At 39.7% G+C, this 16,777-nt stretch overlaps 1 protein-coding gene across 1 annotated transcript in view; it reads right to left on the reverse strand.

Moving 5' to 3' along the window:
* Positions 1-623: 623 nt before the first annotated feature.
* The window catches only part of LOC110213356 (uncharacterized), a 45,703-nt gene continuing 29,549 nt past the window's right edge, over positions 624-16,777 (reverse strand). The window contains 7 exon segments of the mRNA XM_078151761.1: positions 624-758; positions 3,499-3,612; positions 3,972-4,081; positions 5,464-5,617; positions 6,590-6,823; positions 13,134-13,257; positions 13,259-13,320. Coding sequence (XP_078007887.1) covers positions 624-758; positions 3,499-3,612; positions 3,972-4,081; positions 5,464-5,617; positions 6,590-6,823; positions 13,134-13,257; positions 13,259-13,320 — 933 coding nt within the window.

Here is a 16,777-nt window from a genome sequence, read left to right on the forward strand (position 1 = left end):
GGATAGAAAATGCTGTCCACATCCAAAGAAAGAAGTTGAATCGCTATCACTTATCTTTATCTTCTGTTGAGTTTTGTTTCATCTTTCTGATGGTTCCTCCTATTGGTTTTAATTTTTACTTACAACTTCACTAATGTGAAAATATGTTTAATAGGAATGTAAATGTAAAACCGATATCAGATTGTGTGCCGTCTTGGGAGGGGAAGGGGGAGAAAAATTTTCGATTCAAAAGCATATGGAAGTGATTGTTGATAAATCAAAATAAATTAATAAAATTTAAAAAAAAGAAAAATACACAGTTATATACATAAATAACAGAAGTCTATATCAAAATATTTCTATTTAAACAATCAGTCTTCTCCTACATACATCTTAATAATCTTCACACAGTTGCCGCTGAGAACTTTCTTTGTTCAAGGACATTAGAGATGCAGCCAAACAGTTTACTTTCTTTACTTTTGTTTTTAAACTGAAATTCAAATAAATGCGCTTTCACTGAGCTAGCTGCATGGTTATTTGAAAAGATGAGATGACTTTGTACTTGAAACACTCTAACTGAAACCAAATGTTTCTTAGGAAAGAGGAGTAAAGAAGGAAAAGTAGATGTCAAGTCATCGGTCAGTCTAAGGCAAATTGATGGCTTGATCCTCAGTGAATCTTGGGATCTTCTTAAACTCACTCTGCTTCTTGAAGAAAAGCTGGGCCAAGATGTGGTCAGCTGTTGCATGGATATAGTCATCCGGGTCCAGGGTTTGAAGCTGCCAATGCAAGTCAAAGGACACCACATCAGGACTATCCCAGCTCAAATTTCTCAGATGAACTTTAAAACACGTTAGAGCATGTATTTGGCAAACTGGACAATACAGACACACCTGGCTTTACACAGCTGATGTTTCTGCAAAAAGATATGTAAAGCACCTCTTTCTTTAAATGTGCTGGGACAGGGGTGGGGAACCTGTGGCCCTGAGGTCACATACAGCCCTCTAGGTGCTCAACTCAGCCTTTTGACTGAAAGGGCCATACTTGAGGACCCAGAGGGCCAGATGTGGCCTCAAGGCCACAAGTTTCCCACCCCTCTCCCCTGCCCCAATAGAACCTTAGAGTTGGAAGGAATCTTAGAGGCCATATAGTTTAATTGTAGGAATCCCTTCTATAGCACCCTTGAAAGATGGTTTTTTTTAACCTCTCTTTCATTCCTTCAGTGACAGTGAGCTCACTCTCTGGCACAGCAGCCTATTTTCTTTTTTTTTTTTCAGCCAAAGACAAGGTTTATTAGAACATCCATCATATTGGGCAGAATCTTAAGAAGTCTGAACATTAGTAAGATATTGGCTAGATTTTAAGAGTCTAAGCAGTGGCTAGATTATAAGAATCCGAGCATTGGCAGCCTGTTTTCTTGCTGACAGCCCTAGTTGTTAGAAAGTTCCTTCTTATAGTAAGCCAAAATCTGCCCCCCTAGAACTTCTACCCATTAATCTTAATTCTGCCCTAAGGAGTTGTACAGAACAAGATTACTTCTTTTTCTTATCTGAAACACTCTGAAACATTTGAAAAGAATGATCATGATTTCCCTAAATCTTGGCATTTCTGAGCTTAATATCTTATAAGGTTTTGAGCTATTGCTTGTATGAGATAGTTTTTAGCACCCATCACAGCTCCCTGCACATAAGAGGCATGTAATAAATGTCTGCTGCACTGAGTTGAATCCCTTAAAATCTTGATTGTCTTGGCCTGCACACGCTCCAGTTTGTCAATGTCTCTCTAAAAATGCAGGACCCATATCTAACGTTCTACTCCAGATATGACCTGACCATCGTAGGGTACAACAGGTCAGACACTTCCTGTAACACTGTGATCTAGACACTATATTTCTATTAATGCAACCTTTTTTTCTTTTTTTAAGGAGTCACAATAGGAAACTGTTATTTCTTATTAAAGTTTTGGTGAGCTAAAACCTCTACATTTGGGTGTGTGTGTGTGTGTGTGTGTGTGTGTGTGTGTGTGTGTGTCCCCAGACCTGTGATTTCATCAGAATTCCTAGTAAGGAAACCCCCTCTACCAATACAGATTAATAGTTCTGTAATTTAGTCTTAAGAGAGTTGTCTGGGACTCTGAGAGGTTAAGTGATTTGCCTTGGATCAGTCAGCCAGTCTGTTTCAGAGACAGGATTTGAACACAGTTCATCCTGCCTGGGAAGCCAACTCCCCAGAAACTATATCACACTACTGCCAAGCCAGGTCTATCCTCAGCCCTGTACTTTTTAGTTTTTTAAAAATCAAAATGCAAGCCTTTGCCTTTATTCCTTATTAATGACATTCTGTTGAGTTGGGCTCAGATTTTATCCTGTTTACCTTCTATGGTAAGCATTTTTGTAAAGTAAATAATAGATACACACCCCTTTTAAAAGGCTGCCATTTACATGACCTTAGCCCATCTGAGGCTCACTGTTACAGAGGAGATCATATGTGAATTTCAGTCTGGTATTCATAGCATCATAGGTTTTAGAACTGGCATAGTCTAATGCAATTCCTCCATTTTATTTAATTCAATACAATAAACATTTATTAATCACCTACTATGTGCCAGGCATTTTACTAAGCAATGGGGATACAAAAAGAGACAAAAGAAGGTGCCTCTCCTCAAGGAGCTTACAATCTAATAGGGGAGGCAACATGCAAATAAATATGCACATTTTGATGATGGGATAAATCAAATCAAATCAAATCAAGATGTATAGAAGATAATCAAAAGAGAGAAGGTACTGGAATGCAGGGGTTGGGCAAGGCTTCCTGTAGAAGGTGGGATTTTAGTTGGGACTTAAAGGAAACCAGGAAGGTCAGTGGATTCCAGGTATGGGGGATGGCCAGAGAGAAGTCCTCCAGTCAAGAAATGGAGTGCCTTGTTCATGGAACAGTCAGGAGGCCAATGTTATTGTATTGAAGAGTATGTGTTCAAGAGTAACAAGTAAGAAGCCTGGAAAGTGGAGGGAGCTAGGTGGTGCAGTGGATATAGCACCGGCCCTGAAGTCAGGAGGACCTAAATTTGAATCCGGCCTCAGACCAAACACTTGACACTTACTAGCTGTGAGACCCTGGGCAAGTCACTTAACCCCAATTGCCTAAAAAAAAAAAAAAGAAAGAAAGAAAGAAGGAAGAAGAAGCCTGGAAAGGTAGGAGGGGGCTAGGTTGTGAAAGGCTTCAAATGCCAAACAGAGCAGTGAGGTAGGCAGACCCACCATCAGGCTATTGCAATAGTCCAAGCATGATGAGGGCCTGCATATAGCTTCCACAACTAAGCTGAGGTCCCCCCAAGCTAAGTGATTTACTTGAGCTAACAGAAGTAGTAAGTAGCTAGAACTTTAACCTAGGTCCTCCAACATCAAAGTCGAAGTTTTTTCTACTAGAACAGATTATCTACAGTTTCTTTTGGCCTTTTTTGTTTTTGGCATTAGAGAAGAAATACAAGAAATGTGTTTGCACAATAGTTTTAAGAAATCACCTTTCCACATCCACTGATGACATATCCCATTTCATTAGCGTTAAAATGAAAATGAGGCTGTCTTAAACCATTGGTGTAAATTCTGAGAGTTCCCAGAGTGAGGGAATTTTCATGCTGAAAGCAGAAAGAAATATGGATGTTTTAGTTAGTGTGCTCTATTAAAACATAATAGTCTCTTCAGAGTCACCCAAGTCAGATCACTCAGACCCCAAAATCCAAGGTGAGCCCTGAATTCCCTGCCCACATTGCTCTAATTAAAATGTTAATTGACAAACCTACTATTTCTGTGCACTCTGTGTGTGCACATGTACACTGACATATCTACACATACATCTGTGGGTACACAATACATATATACATGCATGCATGCATGCATGCACACAGCTTGAAAAATGTTTATTTTTAAAAGAGAAATTTGGATCCTACTCTGTTATAAATTCCAGGGCCCATATAAATAACATTCCCCAAATTACCTGATTCAAGGATTCACTGAAAACTTTCTCATTGTCACTTAGTTCACTTCCATTTTTTCGATACCGAGCCCATTGAATTATTCCTCCTGGAAATCGAAATTCTTTTGAACCTGAATAAGAGGAAGTTTGAAAATCACAAGACAAACCAAGAGACTTCCAGCCAGCAATACAAAAGATGGGAGCAACCACAGGACACAGTAAGACGTCAGCTTTGCTGTAGGAGGTCAGGTGACCATTGGATGGAATGATTTGAGGGATGTCACAAGACATCTACTGGGCCCCCAGACGTTGGCCTGCTCTAACACGTGCTACCTAGCCTAAACCTCCCATCATCAAAACCCTGGGAATGAGATCACAAAGGCAGGGTCATTTGTGGCACTGAGGTGCAGCAGGAGGATTTGTTATCAGAGGAACCAAATTCAAATCCCAACTCTGGCACTTAGTACCTATGAGATCCTGGACAAGTCATTTCATTTCTGTGACTTCTTTATTGGCTCATTGACCTCTAAGAAAGCTTCCAGCTCTAAATCTACGCTCCTATGATTGTCCCCAGAGGTTTCTGCTAAAATGCATACCACCCCAGTGGTCATGGGGGGAGAACGAAGATTTAGCCTTTTCCCATTAATAATCTTGCCACCAGTTAAAACATTTGTGTGTGACTGCACAAACCCTTACAAGTCCCAGTGGGGTAAGTAAACATAGAGTAGACTTTCTCCTACAAAAAAAAAGTGGGAGCTAAGGTTTATGTGTGGACTCTGAGAGAATAGAAGGAGGAGAGGAAGGAGGCAAGTAGGGAAAGGAGGGAGGCAGGGATGAGGGTTGGGATTTGCAGGAGCAGGGCAGTGATTCATGAAAGTGGTGGAAAGAAGAGCACAGTAATATTAATAAAAATAAGTATATAGCATTTTAAACCTTACAAGGCACTTTACGAATATTTTCTCATTTTATAGCATCCCAGTAATGTATTGCTGAAAACTGACTCCTATGGATATCATATGTTACAAATCCACATCCTTGGGCACAGTGCTCCTCTTTTGTTACATTCTTTTGTACCGAAGCTCCCCTATATAACCTTCTCAGAGCCTACTAACTCTGTCTTTGTCTATCCATGCAAAGCACAGAAGAATGCAAGGCAGGAAAAAAAGAAATCAAGTTATTGAGAAAAAGCATTTTTTTAAACTGAAATTCATTCATCCCAGAGGCTGCTACTTGGAAAACAGGAAGCCATGAAGCTTAAATTACAATTATATACAACTGTGAGTCACTGACATCCCATTTTGCTTGCACAAAAAAAGACAGAGGTTATTTCATATGTTTCTAAGTCCAAAGAGAAAATCCTACCAGATCTTCACACTGTGAATCTCCTCAATAATATCAGTTTCATAAAATCTTCATTTGTTTCATGTTTGTTGAATATATGGACTATATTACTGTATCTTAGATTAATTGGGTTTGGGCCTCAAGAAAAATATCACGTTGGTTCATCCCGTACCTTTAAGATCATAAAAGTATCGCCACACCAGGCTGTCTGGAGACTGCATGTAGCTGGTGTTCATAACCAGCTCAACCAAATTGGGAGGGAGATTGACAGCCTGATCCTCTTCTTGTTTCTGGAACGTTCTAATGAAATTAACTCCACCTTCAGGCTAAAATGTACAAACAGCAGCCCCATTAGTTATTTATTGTACCTCTTTAAGACATCAAAGACACAAACAGCCCCATCTAAACTCAAAATACAATTAGAGGTTTGGGAAGTATCTCACAAGCATTAAAAGGCCTATCCTAATTTTATGCTAGCCTTATGGGGCCTTTCTCTTGCCCACATTTCTACTAGCCCTTCTATTTCTTTCTCGTTTCATCAGGCCACTGGTGCTCAGAAATGTCAATCTTGAAACTTGACCTCATTGATCTCCCAGCAGGCTACCACTGCTCAGAGCCCTTATTGTCGCACTCTCCAAATCTTACCCCTTCCCTGGAGCAGTATCTGTTTTCTCACTAGTTCTCCACAGGTGATCTTAAGACTTTGGGGATGTCAAAAGTCACTACTCTCCAGCAAAAGAGTAGGGATCCTTGCATCAGACTAAGAGCATACAAACATTTGTGTCAAATATACTGTATTATTGCACACAGCAAGTGCTTAATAAATGCTCAAGTGAATTTCACATTTCTCCCCAGCACACACAGGATTCTATGGAAATCCCCAAGAAAGGAAACAGAAGCAATTCCATTTCTAGCATCAGGTAAGACATACCATAAGGGCTCAGGAAATGCTATCCCAAAGTGGAAAGGTCTGCCTTGAGAGGAAGTGGGTTCCTACCACTGACATTTCTAAGTGGATGCTGGAGGATCGCTTGGGAAGAAAGTTGTAAAAAGCATTTTTGTTCAGGTAGAAATTGTACTGGGAATCCTTCAAGATCCCTTCTCTAAGATCCTGCGGTTCTAGGGCTGATGGCCAGTATAGTGAACTTGAGAAATGTTCATTAAATTAAATGTCCTTAGACTCATTCAGGGCCACATTTCTTCTAGCCCCACCCTGAACACCCTGGCCCAGCTTTCATGGTCCATCTAAGTTAATCCAAATCTTCACGGTGGCATACACTTAAAGACATGGTACAAACCTTGAGGGACCTGGCTGCAATGTCCTCTGGGGTAGAGAAAAACACATCATCAACATCCAGGGTCTGAAGCTCATCATGAGTGGTGAAGAAGAGCAGGAAAAGGCAGTCCTCAGTTCCCACATTCTTTACCCAGTGCAGGATATTTTTAGGAAAGAAGATCACCTGACCAGCAGTAACATTGTATGTGGTGACCACACTGCCTCCATCATCAACTACACCAATCCAGGCAGTCCCCTACAGCACAAAGGGAAGAGCACCATTGGTGTGTGCACAGGTGGATAACTATGTTTTCCAAATGGTAAATTGTCTGGATGCTATATAATATTAATAATAATAATAATAATAATAATAATAATAATAATAATAATAATAATAATAACTTGGGCTTGCGTGGAACTCTATTTTTGAACATGTTTGTACATATTGTAATTCTTTCATTTGCTTCTTACAACGCCTCAGTGATGGGCAGTAGTAATAGCAGTCATAATACTAGTACTAGTAGTAATAGTTGTAATAGTATTAGTTGTAGTAATAGTAGTACCATTTTATAGATGAGGAAATGGAAACAGAGAAGTACACGATCACAGTACTGAAATTTCACAGCCAGCTCAAAAGCTGACCAGGAAGGAAGTTATATTTGCTCTCTTATATTTAATAAAACTCATGAACTGCCAGACAAAAAGGAGCCTGATAATGTAGAGGGAAGACAATGAAATTTTCAGTGTATCCTACTCCAGTGAAGGTGAAACTCAACCACAGTATGATTAAAGGCAGGTTTCAGCCAAAGTTGAAGTAAGACGTGAAAAGGATCTCAGATACCTAGGAGATGTATTCAAATGTATATATACACTTACATGTATACACATATGCACCCATATGTACTCACATGTATTTATTATAAGTATAATGTGTATGTATGTGTATGTATGTATGTATGAAGTGCTGCCTCTAGGAAGCAGCTGGGTGGCTTAGCAGATAGAGTGCTAGGCCTAGAGTCAGGAAGACCTGAGTTCAAATCCAGTCTCGGACACTCACTAGCTGTATTTCCCTGGGCAAGTGACTTAACCTCTTTTTGCCTTGTACTTAATGGCAAACTGCTCCAGTAACTTTGCCAAGAAAACCCCATGGATAGTATTGGTGTGATAGGGTCCACAGGGTCATGAAGAGTCAGCCACAAGTGAAAGACAATGAAGTGCTTTGCAAGTACCAAAGTGCTCAGCCATTTCACATTTTCCCACTGCCTTGTACCTAGCGAATGTTTGGTGAATTGAACAGAGTCCAGACACATCACTCTTCTCATCACTGGCTAACACCCCCGGCTCTCTGCACTGCTTGCCTCAGACAGACAAGGTGTGCTGCACTTTGATGGCCAGAGGAACAGGAGCATTGACAGACATCCCCTAGGGGTCTTCTTGAACTGAAGGGAACTTATGGAAAGGAAGTCAGTCCCAGAACTACCATGAGTCTGAGATCTCTATGAGAGCTCACTTGACCTTTTTCTGAAGCTTTCCTGTAATTGTCCTGTGATTAATATTCATCCTGACTGCAGCAGGATCCTGAGGTTTCCTTGCCTTTGCTTTGTTTTATCAGTCTCCTTCTCACCTGGGGCTTCACAAGTTTTGCTGGATGTATACATACATGTGTGCATGCATGCATGCATGTATATATGTATTGTGTACCTACAGATGTATGTGTAGACATGTCAGTGTATATGTGCACACACAGAGGGCACAGAAATAATAGATGGGGTCATGTTTCTGAGGAACACCAAGCAGGGCAATTTCACTAGGCCATCGCATACATGCAGAAGAGTAATGTGTAATAAGGCTGGCAAGTTAAGATGAGGCCAGGTTGTAAAAAGCTTTAAATGCTTTCGAATTAAAAAAAAAAAAATTATGAGGGGCAGAGCCAAGATGGTAGAGTAAAAGCAAGGACTTGCTTGAGCTTTCCCCCAAACCCCTCCAAATACTTGTAAAACATGACTCTAAACAAATTCTAGAGCGGCAGAACCCACATAAAGACAGAGTGAAACAAATTTCCAGCCCAAGACAGCCTAGGCAAAGACTGGGCCTCAGTAAACATGGAGCAGGCCTCAGGGGACTGAATCACTGGTAGCTGTGGTGGTTTCCAGAGTTCTCAACCCACAAAAGCTAATGACAACTCAGAAGGTCAGTGGGAAAGGTCCATCAGACCTGCATGAGAGAGGAGCGTGGTCCAGCCCTGGCCCTACCGCAGCCCTGGGGCAATGTGCCCAGCAGCAGTGGCTGCTTCTGGAGCTCTTGGCCCACAGATGGTGGGGAGATCAAACAGCTGATCAGAAGAGGAAAGGTAGGGATCTCTTTGCTGGCGCTGAGGCAGGATTCTCTTGCTTTGCCCATGCATGGATCTGCATCCTAGTCCTAGATGGCAGTCCTGGGGTAAGGAGGAGCACTGGCATAGAAAAGCTTGTGGCAGCAGTAGAAAGGTCCTCCTCTCATTTCCGGGACAGAAAAGAGTGCTTGTGGTCACTCACGGACCAGAGCACAAGTCAGGAGAGGAGTAAACACCTCTCCTTAGATTGTGCCACCTTAGAAGAACTGAAAATTTACAGGTCCTTAGAAGTATCTCTGAAAACAGCTGCACAAAACCCCTGAAACTTGGGACAGTACACCCTTCACACTGGAAGCAGAGCCGACCTTAATAAAGAGTTAAAAAGTCAAGTGACTGGCTGGAAAAATGAGCAAATGGAGGGAAAAAACTCGGACTATAGAGTATTACTTTGGTGACAAGGAAGATCAAGACATACAACCAGAAGAAGACAACAAAAATAGGGCTACTACATCCAAAGCCCCCAAGAAAAATGTGAATTGGTTTCAGGCCATGGAAGAGCTCAAAAAGGATTTTGAGAAGCAAGTAAGAGAAGTAGAGGAAAAACTGGAAAGAGAAATGAAAGTGATGCAAGAAAATCATGAAAAAAAAAGTCAATAGCTTGCTAAAGGAGACCCCCCAAAAAATACTGAAGAAAATGACACCTTAAAAAATAGACTAACCAAATGGCAAAAGAGGTCCAAAAAGCTAATGAGGAGAAGAATGCCCTAAAAAGCAGAATTAGCCAAATGGAAAAAGAGGTCCAAAAGCTCACTGAAGAAAATAATTCCTTAAAAATTAGAATAGAGCAAATGAAATTTAATGACTCTGAGAAATCAAGACATTATAAAACAAAACCAAAAGAATGAAAAAATAGAAGACAATGTGAAATATCTCATTGGATAAACAACTAACCTGGAAAATAGATCCAGGAGAGATAATTTTAAAATTATTGGACTACCTGAAAGCTGTGATCAGAAAAAGAACCTAGATATCATCTTTCAAGGAATTATTAAGGAAAACTGCCCTGATATTCTAGAACTGGAACATAAAATAGAAATTGAAAGAATCCACTGATCACCTCCTGAAAGAGATCCCAAAAGGAGAACTCCCAGGAATATTGTAGCCAAATTCCAGACTTCTCAGGTTAAGGAGAAAATGTTGCAAGCAGCCAGAAAGAAACAATTCAAGTATTGTGGAAACACAATCAGGATCACACAAGATTTAGCAGCTTCTACATTAAGGGATTGGAAGTTCTGGAATATGGCATTCCAGAGGTCAAAGGAACTAGGATTAAAACCAAGAATGTTCTACCCAGCAAAACTGAGTGTAATCAATGAGGAGAAAAAATTGATATTCAATGATGTAGAGGAATTTAATGCATTCTTGAGAAGCCAGAGCTAAATAGAAAATTGATTTTAAAATACAAGACTCTAGAGAAGCATGAAGAGGTAAACAGGAAAAAGGAATCACAAGCAACTTATTAAAGTTGAACTGTTTCTATTCCTACATGGAAAGATGATATTTGTAACTCATGGAACCTTTCTCATTATTAGGGTAGTTGGAGAGAATATATATAGACAGAGGGCACACGGTGAGTTGAATATGAAGGGAAGATACCTAAAAAAAGAAAATTAAGGGGTGAGAGAGGAATCTACTGGGAGAAGAAGGAAGGGAGAGGTAGAATGGAGTAAATTATCTCACATAAAAGAGGCAGGAAAAAGCTTTTACAGTGGAGGGGGAGAGAGGGAAGGTGAGAAGGAATGAGTGAACTTTACTCTCATCGGATTTGGCTTAAGGAGAGAATAACATACACATCCAATTGTGTATGAAAATCTGTCTTACTCTACAGGTAAGTAGGGGGGAAGGGGATAAAAGAGGGAGGTATGATAAAAGGGAGGGTAGATTGGGGTAGGGGATAATCAGAAGCAAACACTTTTGAGGAGGGACAAGAACAAAGGAGAGAATAGAATAAATGGGTGGATAGATAGAATGCAGGGAAATATAGTTAGTCTCTCACAACATGACTATTATGTAAGTGTTTCATATGACCACACATGTATAACCTATGTTGAATTGCTTGCGTTCTCAATGAAGGTGGGTGGGGAGGGACGAAGGGAGAGGATTTGGAACTCAAAGTTTTAGAAACGAATGTTAGACATTGTTTTTACATGCAACTGGGAAATCAAATATACAGGCAGAGGGGTATAGAAATCTATCTTACCCTACAGGAAATAGAAGGGGAAGGGGATAAGGGGGGTAATAGATGAGAGAACAGATTGGGTGAAGGGGGAATCAAGAATGCAGGCCATCATGGGGTGGGGAGAGGAGAGGGATGGGGAGAAATTTTGGAACTCAAAATTATGTGGAAGTGAATGTTGAAAACTAAAGATAAATTAAAAAAAAGAATTCTAAAAACATTATGTATATCATAACATACATATGCAGAAATGGCAGTTTGACCTTGGTCCAAGGTCAGATCCTGGCTCTGATATCTATTAACTAAGAGACATTATGGAAATCATTTAACATTTCTAAGACTCAGTTTCCTCATCTGTAAAACGAACATAATGATACACTTGACCTATCTCAATGAGTTGTTATAAAAGTCATTTTGTAAACTTTAAAATTATGTATCTTTATATGTCAGCTATTATTATGAAAGGGACAACTAGGTGGCACAGTGGGTAGAACACTGGGCTTGGAGTCAGGAAGACTCATCTTCCTAAGCTCAAATTGAGCCTTCAACACTGAGTAGCTGTGTGACCCTGGGCTCAGTTTCATCATCATCATCATCATCATCATATGAAGGAATTACCCTAGATGGTCTCAGAGCTCTCTTTTTCTCCAAACCTATGATTCTTTGAATTTCCTTTTTGTGTCTCCATTTTCTTATTTTTAAAATGAAGGGGTTAGAGTAGATGCTCTCTGAAGTGTCTTTCAGTCTTTAGTTTCTGATTAAGATAAATAATTAGAAGGGCACACTAAACATGGTTAGAATCATGAATTGTTTCTCATCATTGGCTGTGTATCCTTTAACCAAACCATCCAGTCACGTAAGTCTGATCTTTTCTAGAAGTGCCTCCCTATGTTCCATCTAAACTAGAAGAGAATTCTCAGGCCCTGACTCACAAAATGATCACTTTGGAATCCCATATCCTTGATCCCAGAGGCTCCAAGTTTCACCTTGGAAAACTTTGGCGCAGTGGATAGAGCATGGGCCTTAGAGTCAGGAGAACCTGAGTTCAAATCCAGCCTTAGATACTTGATGTTTACCAGCTGACCATGGGCAAGTAACTTAACCCAATTGCCTAGCCAAAAAAGAGAAAAGAAAATTCATTCTTTCAGTTACTGCTTTTCCTAGATAGAAATGACATTTTCTTTGGCTGTGTATCAGAATGGGCATTCATTGCTATTGCTGGCAAAAGTGTACTCTGTATAATCCTTTCTTATATCCTAGAAAGAATCAGCATGGAATAGGAAATAGTAATGGGACTTATATAGCACTTTAAAGCTCGCAAAGCCCTTTACAAATAATATCTTGTTTTATCCTCCAAACAACTGTGAGAGATAGGTGCTATTGTCCTCATTTTTTAGATTAGGAAATAGAGGTTAAGTGATTTACCTGTGGTCCTACAGCTATTGAATTCAGATCCTTCTAACTTTGTTTGCAGTGCTCTCTCCACTATATCCCTTAGATAAAATGTTAGATTTTGTGATAGAGTTTGGGTTTGACTTGTGCCTTAGATACTCTCAAAATCATCATGGTCAAGTCAGTTAGCTTCTAAGATCCTTAATATCTTCATCTTTTAAATGGAGATAAAATTAATTTCACTACCTACCAAATGAGGTCTGTTAAAGAGGGGAAGGAAAGGGAATAAGCATTTCTGTAGAGCCTACTATGTGTCAGGCACTGTGCTAAGTAAGCTCTTTACAAGTATTACCTCATTTAATGTCCTTTAATTTATGCATTGTTCTTATGAAGAATAGTATGTGGTAAATGATTTAGCACTTTGGACAAAAGTTCCAATTGCTGCCAGAAGTAATTTAAGCCAGAGGGCTAATGTTAAAGCTCTTAAAATAGATGACCCAAATCAGAGGGCTGACCTGCTTTCTCACGCAACAGGCATCTCAGCAATGAAAACAATACAGATACACATTATGAATGCTTGGTTTCCGGAGAGCAACCCAGACCTACCTGTGCAAGGTAGCCATGTTCATTGGCATTGAAGTGCCAATGTGGGGCATGGAGGCCATTACTTTTTATTCTCAAGGTTTCAAAAGTCATGTATGACCGCTGCTGGTTCAGGCTGGTGCCAAAGGTAGTCCTTGAGATTATTCCGGTATTGTGCCCATTGGATAGCACCACCTGGGGACTCAAATACCTAGAAAACCATGAATAAAGGAAATAACCATCAGTAGGAAGAAGATGATGCTTGAGGGTTAGAGCCACTGCAGGCCTGCATGTTTGGAAGAAGGAGTGGAAGATGACAGATCAAGCCAAAAAAATTCCAAATGTGTACTCTGTTCAAGGCCCTGTGCTAGGCACTGAGGATAGTCTGACACTCTGATGGGTCTGTGAGCTCACTGATATGAGTATTCTTATCCATGATGCAGGGTAAGAACCAAGGTAGGGATTAATTATTTTAGGGACTTGCCTAGGAAGGAAACTGGCCAATCATGAAGGAAAACAAAGTAGCTTGACTTCCTGGTGACTTCTACTTTCCTCAATAGGTCAGAATCCCTACTCTATTTGCTAAGAGATAAAAGGTCATTTAGCATGAGCAAGGGTGATAATGGTGTAACATTTTTGAGAAAAGAGAAGAAAATTTCTGGCTGGGCTACTTGAAGGGCAATTTTTCATGAAAGCAGAAGGATGAACCTTAGGTTCCTCCCTGAATATCTCCCCAACCCCATGATCCTCTACATTAATTAATTAATGCATTGGTGCATATGTGTCTTACATAACATCTATGTAATAGAATTCTTTTCACTCATGAAGAATGAAATCTGTCTATAATATAGCATCTTAAGGTGCTGCCTGAAACACAAAGAGGTTAACTGAACAGCCTATATGTGTCAGGAGAAGAACTTGAACCTATAGCTTCCTGAATCCTTATTCCTAAATCCATATGCCCTGTTGCTTCTATGGGATTCTATGTCAGAGTGCATACACCTCATACACTATGTGTTCAGCATGCTACAATGGATAATTTACCAATCACTTACTTAAGAGTAGATCTGGCAACAATGTGCTTGCTAGGCTCTGTCAATGTTAGGATTCTAGGGCTGTTTTGTTTTGTTTTTGGTTTTTTTATTTCTTTCTTGCTCTATAATGTAGTAATCAACTTCAATTAAAACTGACTCCAGAAAATATAATGATTGCATTAGAGAATGTCTTCTAGGAAAGGGTATATTCTAAACTACTGCTTTAGAGGCAATATGTTTAATTTGTTATAGTTATTCTATATATAAATTGTCAGAGATGCAAAGGACCTTAAAGAATATGTAGTTCACAATCCCTAATTAGGCTGATAAGGAAACTCAGGGGGAGAGACTAAGTGTCCCAAGGTCACACAGCCAGTTAATGGAAGAGCCAGGTCTTTGAACTCCTAATCCAACATTCTTTTCCATTTTTCCACCTGCCACTCTAACATGTTTTAGACATTATTATAATTTATGTTAATATAATCAAATCCAAGTGGTCTCAGGTATAACTTAGAAAATTTACATTTAGGTGTATAAAATATCAGTTATGTATATTTACACATAACAATCCATTCACAGACAATTTAAAAAAAAAATTTCAAAAAGCATTGCCACTACCACTCCCTTTCCCTTGCTCCCTACCCTGGAAACTAATATTTCTTCCTTAATTTAAAAAAAAAATTATTCCTTCTAACACACCCATTTGCACTGCCTACTAAAAAAAATGGGATAGAGATAGGGCTGGCCCTATTCATAGACAGACTAAGCAGGTGCCTGTGTGGCATTTTTTATAGGATGCCAGAGGTGAGACTATGGACGGGTATCTCTTCCACTGTCTTGCCTGAAGCTACTATCATTTGCATTGGTCTTCTGGGTTTAGCTATTGCCTGTTCCAAGAAAATTCCTGGTCAAAGCTCCCCTTTGAGATTTACTAGTTTTTGGTACCCTGCCTGAGTCATTTAGTAGCCTTTAGTCTCACATTACTAATCAATGAAATGTAGCTTATAATTTCTTTAGTACAAATTAGTATAATTTCTTCTTACAAGGTTTCTGAGAGGCTTAAAGGAGAAAATCTATGTAAAGCCTTCATAAATTGTAAAACTGTGTAAGTATTGACTATTGAAATACATAAATAAACAGTTATGGGGCAGGGAGGCCTTTTGGGGGAAGAAAAAGCTCTCAAGCCATTAACCTTACAGCATGGATTTACTGACAGACAGTAGGCCTCTGGAAGAACTAAATTAGAGAACCAAGAAGACAGACCTGGAGAGTGAGGGCCAAGAATGGCCCAAAGTAGGATGGGAGAGGGGTGTAGGGGAGGGGCTGCCTCAATTCAATTTCATTCATTTCAACAAACATTTTTTAAGTACTTTCTCTACAAAATACAGTGTTTGGTGCTGAGAGTGCAAAGACAAAATGAAACAGGCCTTGCCCTCAAGAATCTTACTTTGGGTGGTGGGGAGAGGGGGACTCTACCATAAATAAATGGGGGAGGGGTGAAGAAGAGATTCGAATATTCAAAATATTATCCTAGAAATTTAGAGCTGGAAGGGCCTTAAAAATCATTTAGTTTAACTTTCATTTTACACATAAAGAAAACTGAAGCCTAGTGAGGATGATAATAGCTGACAAATAGCAATTTAAGGTTTGCAAAGACTTAGCATATATTGTTTATTTAAGACTCTTAATAAACCTGTGAGGTGGGTAGTGCAGGTGTTCTACCCATTTATAGATGAGGAAGCTGAGCATGAGAGGTTAAATGACTTTTCCACGGCCCCATGGCTAGAAAATATTGGAGGATGAATTTTAACCCAGGTCATTTTGATCTCATAGACCTGTAAGCATCCCATTCTATAGATGGACAATTTGGCCCTAGTTATTTTGGACCTGCAGCTAGTTGACACAGTGGACAGAATGCCAGGCCTAAAATCAGGAAGACTCATCTTCCTGAGTCAAAATTTGGCTTCAGACACTTACTAGCTATGTGACCCTGGGCAAGTCACTTAACCCTGTACCTTTGCCTATATGTCACAAAGAATCAGACATAAATGAAACATCAACATCATTTTGGACCTAATCACGTTATATATCATGCAATTTCAACCTTACTCAGTGTTTTGTGATTAGGTCAGAAAATCTGAACTTTCATCAAGACATTTTGTCTGTTTAGACTCCCATTTCCTCATTAGTTAAATGAGGAGGCTAAATTAAATGTGATCTCTAACGTCTCTAACAGCTCTAACATTCATTAAGTCCCTACTGGAAAGAAAAAAGTACTAAAAATTATAATGAGTAGCCTACCAGACCAGAAGAGATGTTCACCTTCCCTCTAGATGGGGTAGAGAGGAGGACATTTTCATGCATTTCAAATGCTGAATTTTCCATTGGCCAGAAGATGTGGACTGGATGAATCACTAGAAAACTAAACTACCTGAGTCTGTAGGTGGGTTGAGAGGATTTCTGAGAGGGTAATGTCAGCATTCAAGTGAAGCAGTCTTATATAGTTGAAAGACAAGGAAATGCAATAAACTCCTCATCTCTAGCTCTGAGATAAAACCCTTTGAAAGAGCCAGCAAATGAGAGATGTGAAAAATGATTTCTTTTAGTAATCTATGTCTTGGAAACTCAGAGCTC

The sequence above is a fragment of the Phascolarctos cinereus genome, unplaced genomic scaffold (genome assembly GCF_003287225.1).
Source record: "Phascolarctos cinereus isolate Bilbo 61053 unplaced genomic scaffold, phaCin_HiC Scaffold_4;HRSCAF=312, whole genome shotgun sequence".
Lineage (NCBI taxonomy): Eukaryota > Metazoa > Chordata > Mammalia > Diprotodontia > Phascolarctidae > Phascolarctos > Phascolarctos cinereus.